Source organism: Pholcus phalangioides, unplaced genomic scaffold (assembly GCF_987345545.1).
Source record: "Pholcus phalangioides strain wild (caught in Gottingen) unplaced genomic scaffold, Ppha-v1.0 ptg000008l_1, whole genome shotgun sequence".
NCBI lineage: Eukaryota > Metazoa > Arthropoda > Arachnida > Araneae > Pholcidae > Pholcus > Pholcus phalangioides.
This window is the reverse complement of record NW_028301601.1, coordinates 30,504,897-30,525,168: the sequence shown is the minus strand read 5'-3', so window position 1 is coordinate 30,525,168 and position 20,272 is coordinate 30,504,897. Positions and strand designations below refer to the sequence as shown.

Below are 20,272 nucleotides of genomic sequence, written 5' to 3'. Positions count from 1 at the left end.
ACTGACTTGGAAGCTAATGGAACCGAAACCAATTTCCAAACACATTTCCGAAGTGCTCGTGCTCGTTTTTACTGAACCAGCACAGCAACAGCGTCTTTCCCTCTCCCTGCATATGTTCGAACTCTTAATAACCGTACATACCTTCCCTGCGTGGCCGTCTTAAGAATATCATGGGCCCTCGGGACAAGTGGTTTTTCGGAGGCCCTACCTGGTGAATCCTAGAAAATTTCAACCGGATCTGATTTTTGTGAGGCCCCTCTTCTCTTGAGGCCCCGGGCCGTGGCCAGGTACGCCCATGCTTTAAGACGGCACTGCTTCCCTGAGCATCTAAAATCCATTCCCCCATTCACATGCCTTCCCTGAGCTCCTCAAAAACTGTAAATGTGTTTTGTTCCCTGAGCTGCTAAAATCTGTGCTGAGATATTTTATTCTTTCCGGACACTTTTCATTCCATTCATCAATATTAAAAAATACAGCTTCTATGATTTAAAAAAAAAAAAGTGTAAATCAAATAGTGATAAGTGTATCATTTATTGAAATGATATATATTATCATTATCAATTTTTTGGGGTTTATCCAATACCGTCCTAAATCTAATTTTCGATGCCTTTTTTTTTATCTTTTCAAAATACATGTGATGAAGTCGTTAGATCAGGAGGTAGTTTATAAATACACATGAAAAAAGTAAGTTATCAGGGACGGACGGAGACGGGCGAGATTCCTTCACTCAGTTCAGATTGGAATCCTAATCCCAATGATGGGCTTAAAACACACGTTTCTCGGTCTCTTTCTGTCTTCGTCTTCTTCAGTGGAACTGACTCGGGAAAGCTAATGGAACAGAAACCGATTTCCAAACACATTTTCTAAAGTGCTCGTTTTTATCGAACGAGCAGCAGCAGCGTTTTCTCCGCTTTCTCCCGCTCTGCACGGGACAGGAAAGTACCAGGACTCACTCGAAAAATCTTAAGGGGAGGGGTGGAAAGAAACATGATGAGCAAAGAGGGTGTTTATGGCAATGGCCATTACATAAAGCGAAAAGTGATATACTGTCATTTACTATCTGTATGTGGAAGTCATCGCAACTGCTTGGATTTCGATATCGACGAGTATTATACATATTTTTCATTCCGGTTTATCTCCTGAAATTCTCGTGCTTCCGATTTTTGTTCGGGATTTCGATGATCCAATTACGAGTATATTTCCATCTTTTTATATGATTTGTTTTTTTCTTTTGTGAGAATTTTAAACGAGTAAATACTCCATTCTATTAAGTGTAATTCTCCAAAAGATGAATGAATATTATGTGTTTTTCAAAAATGTCTCGTATCTCCATTGGGAGAATTGTCGTTTTGCCATAACGATGTACGTATGTGATAATGCCTGCATATATTTCGGACTGCAGTTGTATTTTACACATCAGGAATTGTTACCTGGATTTCCCATTTTAATATATAAAAGGGTTTTTCTTCAGATTTCTAACTGCTCGCATCGTCTGTTGATGATTTCAATGTTGCTATAGATCATGCATGCATGCTCAACCGATGGCGGAGTCATCTAATGTGGTCTAGGAAGCAAATCTGATTTTGTAAAAAATGAACGAAATTGCACATTTCCAGATTATTTAAGTGGCCCGCGGTGCAGTTCCATATCAATTTAGTGTGGCCTGCGGTAGTGCATTCCGGCATCGCTTGCATGGCCAGTGTCATTATTTCCATATTACTCGAGTAACCTAAGCCACAGTTCCAGAACGCTTAAGTGACCCTTAGCACAGTTACAGATCATTTAAGCAAACCGTCGTGAATTTAAAGATCACTTAAGTGACCCGCGACATACTTGTTCAAACAGCCCACGGCACATTTTCTTATCACGTAAGGGATCCATGGCATATTCCTAGATCAACTGGGTTTGTCAACACCAGCGTTGACAGACCAAGTCTGCTGTTGATGGTTGGGTTGGTGTTATATTATAGTGTAAAATAAATAGACCTTCCGTATCTCTCATCATTTCCTGTAGATTCTCATTCATCCAATTTTGAAGCTGTTCGTATTAGCCTTCATGCGGTTTTTTTCAATTTTGTATCACTACTTGGTGCTTTAAAAAACTTATCTTCAAATTTTGAGTCGTTTTGGGAACGAATCAAACGATTTTACATAGGAACCTAGGGGAAATCACGTTTCGGCTAACGAATGTGGTTCCGGAACGAATCATCTTTGTTTGTCGAGCTATCGCAGTATAGGCATATAGTTTTTCTAATAAATTTTGGAGAAAAATAATAATCACCGCGTCATGACTGCGGTGGCGATGGGTTACCATGGCTAATGTATAGACATAATTATCTCGAAAAAATACGACAACTTTGCGATTACCCGAATCATGTCTTTTGTAACCAGACTTTGGCCAGGGATTTCCGGCCACTTCGCGTACTGGCTGGTCAAAGCTTGAAATTCGCACATTAGCCTTTCAATATTCGATGAACGGGCTTGGCAGTAACATATACAGGATAACGTGTAAGTGCTAGTGCGGCATTTTTCTCATCAATCGTGCTCAATAGAGGTACAGTTCCAACCTAAAAAAATGTTCTAAATGCGTTCAAAAATTGCTGTTTCAGTTTTAAGACTCAAAATACAGTGTGTCCCAAAATAAAAATCTAAATTTTTATACGGTCCGTCTGTCTTCTAACTGACAATTAGAAATAAGAAAGTTGTTGCTCTGTATTTTCCGAGTTCAACAAAAGAAATCCTATGTTTCCAAGTCCAATATTCGCTGCGATATTCGGATTCGAAAATCTGGGAAAAGTTGGGAAGGAACAGCGTAAATGCGGAGAAAAGAAGCGTTGTTCGTTTTGTTCTTTCCTTTGCTGTTCCTTCCCAACTCAGATTTTGAATTAAAATACCTCAGTAAATACTGCATTTATTTTATTTTTTTCGCTCAGAAAAGACAGGGCAACACCTTTCTAATTGGAAGTTAGAGGACAAGAGGACCATACAAAAATTTAGTTTTTTTATTTTTATTTTGTGACGCACTGTATTTTCAATCTCAAAACTATTACAGGGTAATTTTTTAATACCTTTTGAGCATTTTTCAAATTCGAATCATACCTCTACTACGAATGGTTGAGACCGTTCAATGACCTCCCAGAATCCCTCAACTGCACCGCTAGATTATTTACTGATGACTGTGTAATTTACCTTATCATTCACCATGAATCTGATCAAGAACTCCTCCAACATAACCTGACTTCCATCGCGGACTGGTGTTCTTTATGGCAAATTCCAATCAATATCTCAAAAACGGTTCACACGAAAGTTACCCGTAAAAATTACTTCCTCTTTAATACTCGTACTCCATCAATAATTTAACGTTATCCCAAGTTTCTCAAATTAAATACCTCGGTGCCATAATCTCAGCCGACCTAGGTTGGAACAAACATGTTGACTACGTTTACCAGAAATGTCTGAACAAACTTTTCTTCCTCCGCCGCAATCTTGAACAATCCACTCGGGATATCAAACTGCTCTGTCACCAAGCTTATATCTGACCCGTTCTTTTTTTTAGGCTGATGAAATCTGGAAACCGTACACCTCCTGTAATACAGACAAACTCGAATCAATCCAAAATAAATCCACCGACTGCTGGTCAAGTTTCGTTTCCGTGTCCGAACTCAAAAACGAACACTTCATCTCCACCTTCTCTCTACTCTTCGTCTCACTTCTCGATTGACATTGTTATATAAAATTTTCCATGGTCAATTCTACATACCTAGATACTTCTGGTATCTTAGCCAAACCATCCTACATGTCTGGAAGACTCGGCCATTCCCTGAAAATAAAACCCATTTTTACTTCCACTGACTGCTTTAAATACAGCTTCTTTCCTCATATCATTGGCGAATGGGACAAACTCCCAAGGTATATTGTCGAATCCCCCACTATCACTAGTTTTTTGTCCAATATCAAGCATCTTTGTCATTTTTCAATCGCATCCTCTTGTATAGGCCCAAGGGCCAACACAATATTGTATAATTAAATAAGGCCCCTTTCACACGGAGCGGATGCGGATGCGGGTCCGCATACCCTTTCATACGAGCGCTGAAGATGCGGACGAATCGCCCGCATCTTTAGTTCGAAATTCGTGCATAAAAACTGTTTTTTCGCAATTTTTGTAATTATTTTTCTCCTTCACCCCTGATTCAGTGCCCATAGGCAGCCTAGAGGCATTCTTTGGTGGTTTTTATCATTGAGCCTAAAGATGCCTCCATTCCGATCCTCACAAGTAGTCGATGGGAGAAAATATCTTAAAATATTTTCAAAAAATTTTGAAAAAAAATCTGTCTTTTCGGAAAAATATGAAAGAAAATTCCAAAAACACATCCAATGTTCGAAAAATCCAATCCAAAAACATCCAAAACATTCGATGTTCCAAAAAAAAAATTCAGCAAATATCAAAAAATTTGCAAGTATAAAAAAAAGGGAGGGGTTGGGACTTTCAAAATGTCTGTGCTTAGAAATATTCACATCACAATTCTGTCTTAGGCCGGGATTACACTATAAAAGTTTTGTAAAAGCTCTTTGATAAAACGTGAAAAATTCAACCATTAAGATCACCGGTTGCATTTGCTTGAATGCAACCGATGCGCCTATTGGTTGAATTTTTTAACTTTTATAAAAGATCTTTTACAAAACTTTATAGTATAATCCCGGCGTCAAGTACGGATTACACTATAAAAATTGTATAATAATTCTTTTAAAAAAGCAACTAATAAATTTATCGGTTGCACTTGCAATTTATTAGTTGCTTTTTTCAAGTTTTATAAAATAACTTTCATAAACCTTTTAGAGTGACATCCCATCCTTAGATTAGTCTCACTTCTGAAATATAAAATTTCATTTTTTTAAGTTTATAGACTAAATATTGAGTAAAGTATACTTGTAGGTATCGGGGAACCACCAAAAATATTCAAGTGCTAGGGTCTTCAAACGGCCCTGAGTGAACAAACCGTACGTGGATAACGTTGTTTAATAAAAGTATTTTTTTTTAAAGTTTAAAAAAATTAATAGATTAAAAATTTAAAAAAATAACAAATATTTAAAATAATATTTCAGATATTTATATTTTTAAATAATTTTAAAAATTTATAAAGAAAAAAATTAAAATTTTTAAATTAAATTTAAAAGTTATTAAAGTATGTAGTCAATTAAATATTCGTAATGGCTTATAATTTTGGTCCCGTCAGTGGCCCTTGTTGGCAGGTTTTATTATATAAAATTGTGAAATATGGACAAAAGGCAGTTAAAGTTGCTATATCTCAATCTCAGAAGGAAACGAAGGGATACACGTATGTAGGTACATTATATTAATGAGCAGGGACCATCATATGGTGTTTTTAAGGGTATTTATGGCAAATAATTAAAAAAATTCCGTGAAAAATCAACTTCAAAAAGTAGACAAAGATGCGGACGAATTCGCTCCGCATCCGCATCGTGTGAATAGCTCCGAATAAACCTATTGTCAAAACTTCTATGTGCGGATGCGGAGCCCGCACTTAGGTTTTGACACATGCGGACGACGTCCGGACCCGCATGAACATTTCCTAGGTGCGGAGATTTTTCGGCTCGTCTGAAAGGCGCAGTATATTCCAATTGTTAAAACTTCTTCCGGACCCGCATCCGCTCCGTGTGAAAGGGCCCTAAGTAAAAGCCGCATTAGCACACATTGCATACTATCAACTGATCCGTTTACTTGTTGTTTTAAGTGAAACCGATTCCTATTTTCAGAATCCAAAATTAGAGTAGATATCTCGCTCTAGGAAATAACTTCAATTTCCTATATATATTTTATATATATAATAATTTTTTTAATAAATTTTCAAAAAAAAAACTCATACAGAAAAAAGAAACCAAATACTCGTATTCTATAAAAAAAACAAAGAAAAAAACGCGAGATTATCAAGCAATTTAGATAATTGAAAACAGATTCAGCTCATTTCATATCTCGTAACAGAAATAAATGTATATATATTTCAGTCTCTTATCAAAAATATCCAGTCGCCGGGAAAATATGTCCCGTAATTAAATATAATTGTACGCTATTATACACTTTTACGGACACCCGAAGCCATTATTGATAAAATATCGGTTTCGAAGAAGAACTCGATAAAGAATAATGACGGTATCCTTATTCTTCTCCGTCGAATAATAACAATAATAAACGTTCTTTGCTTTTTTTTTTAAAAAAAACCAGAGAAAAAATGAAATTTCACGGAAAAAATCCCTTGACTGTTTTTTTCCCCCTCTTAAACTATATTCCGTATCAAAATGAGGGAATAATTCAGAAATTCATTGTTATTTTTTTTTTCAAACACTTAGAGAAAAAATTTTTTAATATTCATTACATGCGTAAATGGTTATCACTAGAGCCCGGATAATTTGCGAATTTATAAGTGCATATGCAATTGCATATTTTAGCACTTCCTATAGTTATTGCATATAAACGCATAAAATTAGCGAAATTTTAGAAGTTTTTAGCATTTTTTTTTTCTGTTAATTGCATTGTTAATGATTTTAAGGTTATTTCTATCTTTCTCTATTCAAATTTAATAGAATTTCTCTAATTTTTTCGATAAAAGAATTCACCTTTATGAGCGTTTTTCTGTTTAGGGCATATATTTAGACATTTTTAAATACATATTTTTTTGCATTTTTGAATACGTTCTTTTGCATTTTTAAATGCAAATTTTCTTATTTTTTGCACATATTCTTCACTTGTACTGCATAATTTTCTTTTCTCTTTGGATACACATAGACGCTTTGATTAAGCATATTTTACTTTTTTGGAAATGTTTTTTATTTTTAGGTCATAATTTCTGCATTTTTATAAACGCACGGTTTATTTCCATTTTCTGCGCAGATTTTCCCTCTTTATTGAAACTTCATCATTTTTAAATGCGTATTTATTTACATTTTACGTATATTTATTTTATATTCCCATAGACATATTGAAGAAATTTAATTTTAAGGCATATTTTTTTGTGTCATCCCGGGGAGGCGCAAAATGTAGGGCCCCCCCCCATAGCTCAAGAGACCCTAGCTGTTAGTGGATTTGAACGACCCATCTTGGAAGTCCCTGCGACCCAAATTGGGGTCGTGATTGATAAGTTAAGAACCCCTGGCTTATGGGGACACACGTAAGAAAATTTTTTATTACCAAGAGCAGTTTTCGTTGACTTATGGTGAGGCGCAAGCATATTTTGTTGGCTGGTGGCTGATAAAGCTATGTATGAGTGAGCAAAAGAGTGTATAATTGCCTGTATGAATGACTGACTATTGAGTGACCGAGTGAGTGGCCAAGTGACTGACTATGTGAGTGACCGAGTGACCATACGGATGGCCATATAAGTAGGCGAGCAACCGTATTAGTGACTATATAAGTGTGCCAGTGACCATATGAGTGAGTGACTGTATCAGTGATGAAGTGAGTTTGCGATTGACTATATGAGTGATGAAGTGAGTTTGCGATTGACTATATGAGTGATGAAGTGAGTTTGCGATTGACTATATGAGTGATGAAGTGAGTTTGCGATTGACTATATGAGTGATGAAGTGAGTTTGCGATTGACTATATGAGTGATGAAGTGAGTTTGCGATTGACTATATGAGTGATGAAGGGAGTTTGCGATTGACTATATGAGTGACTGAGTATATGAATGAACACACTCACTTGGTCTCTCATACGGTCACATCTGTCACTCATTCATACAGTCACCCATCCCTTCAATCGGTAATCTCATGTGGTCACACAGATGGGGTCCAGAGAGGATCACCCCTCCCAACTTAAGATGGCTGCCTGTGCTCCATTCATCTTTTCACTCACAGACTCACTTGTCCACTCATACGGTCACTCACCCGCTCACTTTTACACTCATATGGTCATACACTTAGTCACTCTTACGGGCATTCACTCATGCGGTCACTCACTTGATCAGCATAACGGTCACTCACACGTCAGGGTAGGCGAAATGTCAGGGGTGGAATATCGGGTGTGAAATGTCCGGAGCGAATTTTCAGGGGCAAAATTTATGGGGGCGAAGTGTGCCGGGGTCGAAATTTCCGTAAAACGGGAAAGCGTGAGGTAATACTGAAAGCTCCAAAAAAATTCTTCACAGCAAAAACATTGAAAAATTCCTTGCGAATGCATTATGGGACCAACCTAGTATGCTATGAAATCAGAAACCTACATTGTTACATTGTAATTTTCACTCGATAATTTACACTGGTGTTAACATGAAAGCATTCAGCGGTTACTGATTACTTGAATGATATTTTTTTTCAAAATGAAGAATGTGTTATGTGTAGCCTTTGCATCCGATTTCATCAGTTGATTAGCATCTTTTTCTCGTTTCCATACAGACGTAGTTGTCTTCAGTGAAAAGGTCAAGCCCGAAGACGAAGAAATGATGTCTTCTTTCGCCACGGACAGCGTTTATTGGAACAGGATGGAGACGCCATCTATCGGTGGCAGAGCGAGCGAATATCTATCGCCTCAAGTGAAGATGAAAGTAAGAGTCGTTATTCTTTTTCACATTATATTGTACATATTCAACACTGGGCCGGGCCGCCAGGGCCGCAACTAGATGCTTGGTCACCCGGTGCAAGCGCACATTTCGACGCTCCACCGTAATGTTGAAGAAGAGGTTTCTGAATGAAATTTGCGCCCCCCTCGGGTCCAGCGCCCGGGGCACCAGACTCCCCTGCTCCCCCCTAGTTGCGGCCCTGCGAACCAGGGGAAGCAGAAGAGTCTTCTGCCCCGGTAAACAGTTTTACCCGTATTTAATGCTGTTTTTTTCCAATTTTCCTTCGTTTATCGAATTCGTATATCTCAGTGAATACGTGGAAGCTTCTTTGTGTTGGCATCAGGAGAGACAAGGCAACAAGTTCCTACTGGGCTTTTGAGCACAGGATGTCCGTATAAAGAGTTGACATTTTTATTTCAATAACTTTACAACCCCTTGCAACATGAATGGCATATCTGAGCATTAAACGCTATATGGATCCTTTTTCTAACTGGAAGTATCAACATCCTCTAGCATCAACGGTTCGCCAGTAAAATGATATACTCTCTGTTACCTATGCGCCCTGTATATTGCAATGGCGATTAGATTACATGGACTCATATTTCATCCCGTTTGATCACGAACCCTGCAAATCGTCTCAACAAATTATCTCTGACAAAACTTACACGACTATTGATAATTAATGACAGTAGATTTACAGCTTGAATTTAGGAGTCCCATTAGCAAGGCTTGCATTTTACATGCTAACAACTCAACTCAGGCCGAGTCCTGGGAATCGGGTAACGCCATAGATTAACATTTGGATTTGGCTTCGAGATCCGGGGGTCCAGAGAGGATCACCCCTCCCAACTTACGATGGCTGCCTGCGCTCCATTCGCTGCTGAAGATGCCTGCTTTTTTTTCCATTCAAATCTGAAAATGCCAGTCTCCGCTTCAGTTGTATTTGAGTAAGTCTGACTCGCCTTCATTCGCACCTGGATACGCCTGTCTCCTCTCCATTCGCAGCTAGTGATGACATCCTTCGCTCAGGTGCGGATCCTAAAGGGGATCTCTCCTATCCATTGAACGCTGTTACCCCTCTCAAGAGCCCAATAATACTGAAAAATGTGTCTGTCCCGTAAAATAGGGGATGATCCAACGAACCTACGCAATAAGCCACCTCTCCCAACACATCGCCTGGATCAATTTGCAAGTGAACATGTCTGTCTACTCCATAGGGAGTAAAAGATGCCTGCCTCTGCCCCATTTGCTACTGTCGATTCATTCAAAGCTGAAGATATATCTGCTTCCGCTCCATCCCCGGCGGAAGATGCTGTCTTCGGTTTCATTCGTGGCTGAAGAATTCTGCTTCTGCTCCATTCGCAGATATTTTGCTTTGCTTAGACACAGATCCAGCGGGGAGGGGCGATGAGTGTGTTTGCCCCCCGCAAGAGCGAATATATAAATACCATGGGAAAACTTCGGCTGTCCGGTAAAATACAAGGTAATCTAACGAACTTACACAACAAGTCACCCCCTTTGTGATCAGAGCCTGAGTCGATTATTCTTTAAATAACACAAATTGATCCATCTCAAATTTCTCACTAATTATTTAAAATTATCAAATCTTTTTATAACAAGCTAGAAAAGCTCTGACAAAGCCAAAAAATTAATTTCAAATCAGTTTCCATAAAATAGTAAAGACACGAAATTAAAATTTGCATAAGTAATAGAACACCAATGAAAAAGACCAAAATTAAATAATAATAAGACAAAAGAAAACGAAGTACCCTCTTTTGTTTTTTTAATATCGATACCCACGAGACATTTTACGCGGAAACCGCGTATGTTTTAAATATAAATAAAAAATTTCATATTTTAAATACCGAACCATAATCTTCTTACGCTGTGTGTGTAAATTGGAAAATATTCAAAATTCATACTCATATTTAAAAAAGAAAAAAAAATTATCTTTTATTTCTTTTTTTTTGTCCATGTTATTATGTTATTATTATTAATAATTTCTTTTAGAAGTTGATTTTTAATCCGGGAACTTCAAAGCGGGAGCTTAATCTCTCTCTCTCTTATTTCTGGAACCTTCTAGCCTAGTAATGGCTCGGTAATTCTTTGAGGCTGAAGCACGAGCCCAAAGATGATGATGATGATGCAAACCCATAAGAAAATATTTGAAAATATTAAATGTTTAAGGGAAAATTATTATTATTTTTTTCTTCTCATCTCTCTCTCTCGCAGACAAAATCTGGTTTAATGGTGCAAGTAATTTAATCATAAAGAGGTTCCCCCGGAAAGTTTTATTTATTTAAAAGAAAAAAAATGTTTGTTTAGAAGAAACAATTTTGGTTGAAGGACTTATTTTTATAGAGTTTTTGGTTTTGCTGTTGGTGTGGAGTTCCGAGATCTCAGTGAACTGGTATTTTTAAAACTCTTTCTTATAAGAGTATATTTTCTCTGAGTTTTATTTTACTCGTGTTACGCCGTCATAATCGTGTGAGGGAAGTTGCTTCGAAAATAACCGAAAAATATAGCTCTTATCGGTTTTGGTAGTTAGAAACAGAATAGTACGCAGTGAATTTCCAGACGCGCCGTTGTATTTCATACTCATCGGCATCCAAGATATTTTGCCGATTTGCCTACAGTAAAAGTCGGGAGTCTCCAGGATGAAAAAGTGCGTGTCTGTCCCTGATAGGATTCTGACTCATTCGCGAAGGATTTCCCATTAAGGTTGTGGTCATCCATTTAAATGGAAGAGATGTTGATTTCGGCTCCTTAAATCCAGGGGATAAAGCTGGATGCAGAGTATCTTTCGTGACAGATCTCGCAAAATGAGGAGGGGAAATTCTCAAATGTGGAAGACTCGAGGCACATTTTGTGGATGAGGACGCTGAATTCACAGATTAGGGACACATGATGTAGATTCTGCGAATGAAGAGACAGAATTCGTAAATGAGGGATACTCGGATCATATTTCACAAAGGAAAGAGACTCCAGACAGGTTTTACAAAGAGGAAATACTTGAGCAGTTCTCGCAAATGAACAAGGAAACTCTTGGCAGATTTCGAAAATCAGGGAAAATCGTGGCAGAAGCCACGAATGAGGAAGCAGAGTTTGCAAATAAGAGAGATTCGGTGGCAGATTGGATCGCAATTGAACGAGACTTGAGACTCAATGTGCTATAATAGCACATGAGACTTGACACATTGCGACTCATGGCAGATTTGGTGAATGAGATGCAGAATTCGCAAATGAGTGACACTCGGGGGCAACTTGCGAAAATGAGGGGAAACTTGAGTCGCGTTTTGAAAATGATGTAAATTCGACTCAAATTATGCAAATGAGGGGGACTCGAGGCAGCTCGCACACATTAGGGAGACTTGAAGGAAATTCCGAAAATCAGGAAAACTCTTGGCCAATTTCGTAAATGTGGAGGCAGACTTCACGAATGAAGGAGGTTCCAATATATAAGGCCTTGGGCTCTCTAGCATCTTAACCGGAACAATAGGGGGAGGATGGCAAGCAGTTGAATGTGTGAGAAAACATAATAATTTACTTAAGACACAATAATCATATAGTTTTTTCATTATGGTCACCTAGCTGGGCCATTGGCCTGTTGCTGCTATACTGTGCTGCATTGTGATTAGATTCGTTACATTCGTTTGATATTATACATTTTTGGCAGCTACAAGGAGGTCAAGGAACGTCTTGGACGTCTCCGGAGTGGATGCCACCCCCATCGAGCGCAGATCCGACCGGTCTCCAGTTCCAGACGCTGCAGGAGGAGACGGACCGAAGGGGCCTGGACCAAAGGCATGGATTCGCGATGCAGCAACTGCCCACCATCGAAGAAACTCCTGCCTCGCCAACAGTTCTGACGGCTCTGCCTCCGCAACAACAACAGCATCAGTCAACGATAGTCACTGCACGCCAAACGGACGTGTGATCAACGCTCACTAATTAACGTATACGACACTTTTGGTAAGCGTTCATTTCATGTGAAAAAATTCATATATACAATAAATATGCGGGGTGTTCCAGAAAGGAATTCATAACTTTGAAATGACATAACTTGGTAACAGTGAAAAATAGAAGGATGAAACAATTGGGTATAAGTTTGATGGACAGGCCTGCAATGTTAGATACACTGGTTTTCAAACTTGATCACAATTTTGAATAAGAGATGGCACCATAGTAAATTTATTTCACGACATTTCTGCCAGTCAACCTGAATGTCACTGTTTACAGCAGTGATTCCCAACGTGAGCGTTAACGCCCCCTGCGGGTGATGGAATGTTCCAGGGGGCCGTAAAAGCTACGGGTATAACATGGGATCCTATGGGTTAGATTGCGTTGGTTACAGCATTGCAGCAAGAGTTCTAAAACGTTGTACCAGCTTCAACAGCTCATGAATGACGCATACGCGTCAATTGCAGTAGAGGCATTGCAGAGAAGTAGCTTTGCACTCCACTGTTCACTCCTGAAGGCGACTATTTCGAATTCATTGCAATGTGATGCGATACACGTTTCCGAAAGACATCACCAAATCTTTAAAGGGCTGTGGCACCATCTAATAGCAAAAGTTGTAACCAAAACGGGACTGGGGGGGGGGGGGGAAGAAGCAACTCCCCCGGGTGGCAACATTTAGGTAGGTGGCCATTTTATGTGGGAGCAAATAATACCATTATAAAATTATCGAATTTTGAATTTGTGGGGGCGGCAAAATCATGCTTCCCCCGGGAGGCAAATATCCTAATTACGGCCCTGCAAGTGACCGAGGTATAATGATTAAATTATGAAATAGAAATAATTCACATTTCGCATTTTAGTATCATACATTTTAGAGTCACGTGATATTGTTTAACTGCTCGTTTATTGTTAAAAAAAAATAAATTTATATTATAATATAATCAACTGTATTATCAGTCATCGATGGGCAACCAAAAAATAATCTTTGCATCTAGGAAGGAATTTGTTCTAAGCTGTTGTTGTGTTGACCGATAATAACGGTGGAATGAAAAAGATAAAACCTCGATTCCTTCAAGTCCTATCATAAAATCACGGGAGAAGACATTGTGTAAATTCTCGAAAAATGTCACATGGATTTTGTATACGCCCAAACAATAGTTGGTGTTATAACGAGTTGACGCTAAAACAGGGTTCTAACATTATAATCCCTGCATGGAAGATATGTTCACTGAAAATCAGTGATGCGACTGTCAGGTCACGAAAAAAACCATTAATTTGCAATTAGTGAGGTGAATATTCATATGGCTGTAGTTACTAACGAAAATGATATTCATAATTATCACCAAACTTCCTAAATCATTATAGTCACATAATTAACATGGAACAACTTATAAGCTATAAATAACCTTAATCCACGTGATTTCAGTAAATTGAAGTATAATGACTTCATTGAAAATACAGGTAAAAAAAGGCATTTTTATATATAATATATAAAAAAAAATGAAAGTCGGGAAACCTAAAATTTATGGGATATTTCCTTAAAGTAATGGTCATATGATTACCACTTGTATATGTCACGATGAAAGCCCGAAGACTGGCTAAAAACCTAGGATTTTCCGCTAAGGCCGGGATTTTATTATAAAAGTTTGATAAAAGTTCTTTTATGAAACTTTAAATGTAACCAGTAAGATTATCAGTTGCATTTCCTCGAATGTAACCGATATGCTTATTGGTTGGATTTTTTCAAATTTTGTGAAAGAGCTTTTATCAAACTTTTATAGTGTAATCCCGGCCTAATTAGACCTAGGTGTTACCGAAGAGAAATGGTAAAAGCCCAAAATATACGCTTGTAAAGGTTTTCATTTCGGACTTCATTTCTTCGAAATCAAAGCAAGTTTTTTATTAATCAGTTGATTATCATGAACTCATCAAGTTCCTGCCGTTTATTAATTAATAGTTGTAATCGTTTATTAACTACAACTGATCGATAATTGACAAATTAATTAATTAGCCAACATGAACTTATTATTTTCTGACTCTAATCATTTGAATCATAAATTTATTAATTAACTGTTTTAAAGTTCATACTGTTCGGAGTGAATTAAAAAGTTGGTTTCTAATGAATCAATTCACCACCATGAATTTATTGGTTCCTGACGCTTATTAATTTATAACTATAATTATTTAACAATTATAGTAAAAAAATTGATTAATTGGTTATAATGCGCATGCGCAATTATTAATTGATAATAGTGATTAATGACCCATATTAACTAACTAACTAACCAATTAAATGGGGACACGACAAAATGAATGTTTTACTTAAATACTTATAATTATTAATAACAAGCGTCATCATCAATAAGCGTCATTTATTAGAAAATCACTTATAAATAATAATTTAATAAGGATCAGGAACATTAATGATGCTTAATTGATTCGGTAAAAAACGGGCTATGGCTTGGTGAAAGTCCGAGAAATAAACGTGAACAAGCGTATTTCGGGCATTTACCATCTCGCCTTCGTAAAAACTAGGTTTTACCAGTCTTCGGGGTTTTACCGTAGCATATACCTGCACCCGTGGGCGGTAGCAATATCGCTTAACTAGCCAGTAGACTGAAATGTATGTTTGTGCACCCCCTGCTCTTGATCATGTCTCTCAGAACGTTTCCGAGGACTACAGACAATAACTTCTACGAAAAAAAAAATGTACCAAGATAAGTGGGGATATAAGCCCACTCTACGCCCTCTATTGTGTAACTTTGCAACTGCGTTCTCTTCCTTTGAATACATATGTTTAAATTTTTTAACTCGACTTTTTTGACTTCTTCCACTAAATCATACATTCGCCTCGTCCGTATTCCTCACGGAATTTATAGCGAATAATTAAATGTTGGAATGTACGTGTATGTGTTGTGAACCTAAAGTGAAAATTGTTTCCGTGTAATGTTTGCTATAGTGCTGCCATCTGCACTTGTCGAACTAAGTGTAAGAATATTTTTATCGTTGTATGCATGTTGCTCTTTCTTTTGCGAGACTTTTTAACAAGAAGATTGGCTGAATAATTCAATAATAATTAAATCAGTTCGTGGACTGAAAATGCTGAGAAAATAATCACTAAGATTTTTAAGGAAATTTTAGATAACAATTGGAATCCTATTAATCACCATTGTGTGGTTTGTAATTAAAGGTGTATAACTTATCTCAAAACAACCGAAGAAAGTTCAAGAACTATTTAATGAATTCTGAGTTATTGAACCACACAGAAGCTGTTTGGATATTCAAAACAACGGCGAACATACAAGAAATTATATTTATCGAATTTGACATTTTTACAACGACCCCCAAAAGCCCTCATCCTTCCATCAACTCAAAAGGTGGTATAAAGCCTTTTTTTCCCCTCCACTTCATCGCAAAACGATAATCCACCTTTGGCAGCCACCGGATAAAGAGAACTCGTCGAAACAAAACATTTTCCAGCTCCTCGGTGTGACTTCTGTCTCTTCCCAGCCAATTCACAGGATTTTCCCCGTAATCCGAAACATTTCAATGTTTTCGAAGAAACATCTCGGCAAATCTTCGGATTCGCCCGGTAAATCCTCGGTTCCACCTTTACTGCTCCATGTGTCAAATGTATTTATTGGGAAATATGACAGGTTTTTACCACAATTCATCGCAAAGTAAAGGGAAATGCTATGAGTGGATCTGAGGTCTTATTTCGTCATGACAAAATATGTCAGTGAATATATTTCCATGATCCATTGCAGGAGTTTGGTTCCCAACTTGTCGTAAGCGTATCCAAGGGTTACATTTTTTTTCTTTGCAAAATTTCGAATCCGGGGATAGGTGAAAAATTGTCAGAAAATGCAAAACCAAATGAAGTCTCCAATCTGTAACAGAAAACAAAGCCACTTGGCATTCTAACAGGGATCTCACCAACCAGGGCTGAACGAATGATTAAAGATTGCGTATTTTTCGTCATGCGGCTTTAGTGAAACCATTCTCTGACTTAATAGTAGCCACACTTTTCCGTGTGCTTTGGAAACAAAATAGGCAGGGCCGGACTGATAGGTAGGTGCGAAGGGTGCAGCCACAAAACAGGATAAAAAGAACTTTGATTACATTGAATTACATTTTTGACTTTTTAACAAAGAAATAGCTTGAAATTCTGCTCAAGAAAGAGACCCCACAAGTCTAGGATTTGGACAGAACGCTCCTAAGCCAGGGTTTTAAGTTCGGGCCGTGGGAAAATATTAATTTTAGGGGTCCCTTATATATAGTGTTCTTTTTGAGGCAGAAACGTGGAGAGGGACCTCTGCTTATAATGCAAAAAGGCAGTAATTTCGTGGCCGTGAAAATTTTCGGTCCCTGGACACGTACCCCTACACGGGTTTGATGCCGGGATGCTAGAACAGAAAGAGCGCTGAATTCTTCCTTTAAGGACGTACAGTATTTAAAACTACATTGTAACGCAAAAAGAGGACAGCAAAATGGATGCTTGCCCCAGCTGAAAGAGTATTTAGTTGCAGCTATGATTAGATAATCAGTCGTCTAGCCCCGACAGCCGTTCCATTGCGGTGCGTTTGTTCACCCCCCCCCCCCTCCGAATTCTTTTAGCAGAGAGGGAAGGGGTCAATAAACTGTGATCTTTTGCGGGTTGTAGGACAGATATTTTTCTTGGGCCCCTCTATAGTGAACTTATAAGGTGAAGAAGCAAAACTAATAGGAATCGTGCCGTTCCCCCGGGCTGGATTGCTGTCAGCCCAACCTGGGGGCCAATAGTAGGTTTTCACAGACATAAAGGTATTGGAAATACTGGGAGGGCTCAGAACTATTGCGGGACACAGGGGCTCGGATCTAATATTTCTATATGTTACTATGGAGTTGATGGCAAGGGTTGGGGGAGGGCCCATGGGCCGGATACAAATTTGCGCCTATGGTGTGGTTGTCAACCTTCGAGTCCCAGGTAGAACACTTGCAATTTTTAACGTTAGACGATAGGTCCAAATTTATTGACAAGTGGGGTTTTTTAATAATAAATGCAGTACGTAGTACATAGCTTGATTGTCGTTTTCTGACGCTTATGTAGCCCTGGCGCACGAAAAGTGCCTAGGACCCGACCTCCTCTGGAGGATCGGGAAAAATCATTTTAGAGGGCCGCAAAGCTGTTTTCGCACCGGACCGCAAAATACTTAAGCCCGTCATTGAATACAGCGCCATGGTCAGAGACGTAATGAATCAACACGCTTGTCGGAGTACACGCAAATACAAACACATTAGTCAATATCTATCGTTTGACGACCAAATATCGGCAGTTCGAATAGTTACCGTACACGCCTGTTGTTAGATTTGTCATTGCTAAGTTCCAAGACGTACTAATGCATCCTAATAGTTTCATGTGCAGAAACTCTGCTTAGTTTTCAGTTGCCTTCAGTTTCCACCTTTAAGGTATCATCATCAAATCATCGGAACCTCATCTTCTAGACTAGTCTTTCCCAACCCGCGGTACAGGCCACGTGAAATATATATCAGGGATACGTGAAATATAACCATTAATGGGGGGGGGGGGGAAATAGTAAAGCAATGAGAAGAGTGTGTGCAAAAAATTTATGTCGCAATAATACGGAGGGGGATACGCTGAATTTCATGCATTTTTAAGTATATAAGTACAGCCTCCTTCGAATTTCTAGAAATATGCAAACCCCCACCCCCTGAAATTTCAAACGATATGTCCGCCTCCTATGAATTTCCAGGGGTGAGGAAGCTGCTCACTCATATCTAGACATATACAAACCTCTTACGCATGCATATCTAGAGGTATGATACTCTCTTGTGCCTTTCGAAGGGTATGAATGTCTACTACACCGGCATTAAGAGGGGAGGATTAAACAAACCTCACTTACACACACACACACACATATTTCTATGTGTACGTGAATGTCCTTGGCAATTCATGAGGGGTTGCGATGTTTTTCACACATTTATTACTTGTACGTACGCTTTTCAATAACCGCCGCCTCCCCCATGAAGGCATCTTTTTATCAGCCACCTCGTTGGGCATTTTGCCTGTTTTGGCCTTGTATTTGTTTATTTATGGGAATACGAGTCCTATACGTATTTTAGGGGGATACTGAAACTCCTACGCAATTGGAAAGGTATGCCAGACGTCTGCGCATTTCCAGGAAGTGAACAGTAATCCTACGGATATATAGCGGTAAGAAAAGCAAGCGTTCTAGGCATTTCAGGGTGGATACGCGCAACTCCTACGCATTTTGTGGGGTGTGCCTTCTACTGTATATTTCTAGGGGGGGGGTACAAAACTACTGTGTATTTCTAGGGGGGGTACAAAACTACTGTGTATTTCTAGGGGGGCAAAAATGCTGTGTATTTCTGAGTTTCTACACAACTCCTATGTATTTCTAGGGCTATGCAAGACTACTGCGCATTTTTCTATGGGTGTGCAAGACTAGTTGTGTGCGACTAAATGTAGTCTTTCAAGGGTACACACTACACACGCCTTATACACATTTTTTAAAGAGTTAGTGGGGGATATTTGAGGCATGACAGTTCTGAAATCCCACTATTGTGGGCTTTACCGCAAAATGTTCATTTCAGTATGATAAAAATGCACATCAACAGCTGAAATATAAATCAAAAGTATGAAGCTTACGGAACAATTCATGTTATACTTATATTTCGCTTCCTAGTTTATATTTATTTCTGAAAATAACAGCTCTTGAATGGTGTTTAATTCGTTGTTTTCATCGGTTTCTTTCTCCTTTTTTCAGAATTGAACACAAACATGCTAACATCAGAAGAGACAGATCGAATCGGTGGATAAATTTCTTATCAAAGAGGATTCCCACAGCCGTAATAGATGATGGCAAACAAGGAGAGTTATTCCATGTGAAATCAGTACGATTTTGACGTGAGCGTGAGAGAATGTTCGAAAAGAAGGTCCTTTCGAAAATTTGTAACGGAACATGAAATACAACATGAGACAATTGATTGACCGAGTCAGTCAAATTACCCGAATGTGGAAGAAATACATGTATATATATATATATAAAAAAAAACCTGCGAAACTTCCAAAGAGGATTATTACAACGGACAGCGAATGCGAGTTACGTACAGTACAATACAATACAACGCGGTCTTTCACACGTACCAAAAAAGAAAAATCACATTTATGTGATACATTGCATAAGGATGATTCGAATTTCCGTTAATTCCTTTCGGTTTTGTTACACGAAGTGTTCAAGCCAATTATTGTATTATCTCTGAGGATATGAACTCGGTATATTTAGAGAAATATGACAAAAATGGCGGAAGAGACAGAGAAAGAGAAAAAAAACGTTCTTCTCGGACTTGTACGCGGTCGCGGTTAAACGTTTGTATAGGCACGTTATATAGGGAAGTGCATACGTCATGTTGCATTTTGTAAAAGATTTTAAATAAATACAAATAAAGTGAAATGTTTTCCATATATATCGTGTCGTTCGTGATTTGTTTACTTGCAGTGTACTGTGTATTCAATGTTTTTGTATGCAGGATGTTTACAATTAAAGTTCTCGCACTCGGGGTTATTTTTTCAAAAACTGATCCTGAAATTGTCAAGATATCTTAACCACTTTATGATCAAAGACACAACATTGCGTCCGAACGCCAGCGGAAGAAATTCGAACAGGTTCTCTGTTTTCTTTCCACTCTCGCCCATCATCGCGAAGCTTTTTTGCAACCCTA

General features: G+C 38.3%; 1 protein-coding gene across 1 annotated transcript in view; it reads left to right on the top strand.

The window, feature by feature from the left end:
• Positions 1-20,017, top strand: part of LOC149084183 (neural cell adhesion molecule 2-like) — a 341,669-nt gene extending 321,652 nt beyond the window's left edge. Inside the window, exons 12-14 of the mRNA XM_089234530.1 lie at positions 8,406-8,554; positions 12,246-12,541; positions 19,318-20,017. Coding sequence (XP_089090656.1) covers positions 8,406-8,554; positions 12,246-12,506 — 410 coding nt within the window. The 3' untranslated portion in view covers positions 12,507-12,541; positions 19,318-20,017. The remainder of the gene's footprint in view (positions 1-8,405; positions 8,555-12,245; positions 12,542-19,317) is intronic.
• The last annotated feature ends 255 nt before the right edge of the window (positions 20,018-20,272 follow it).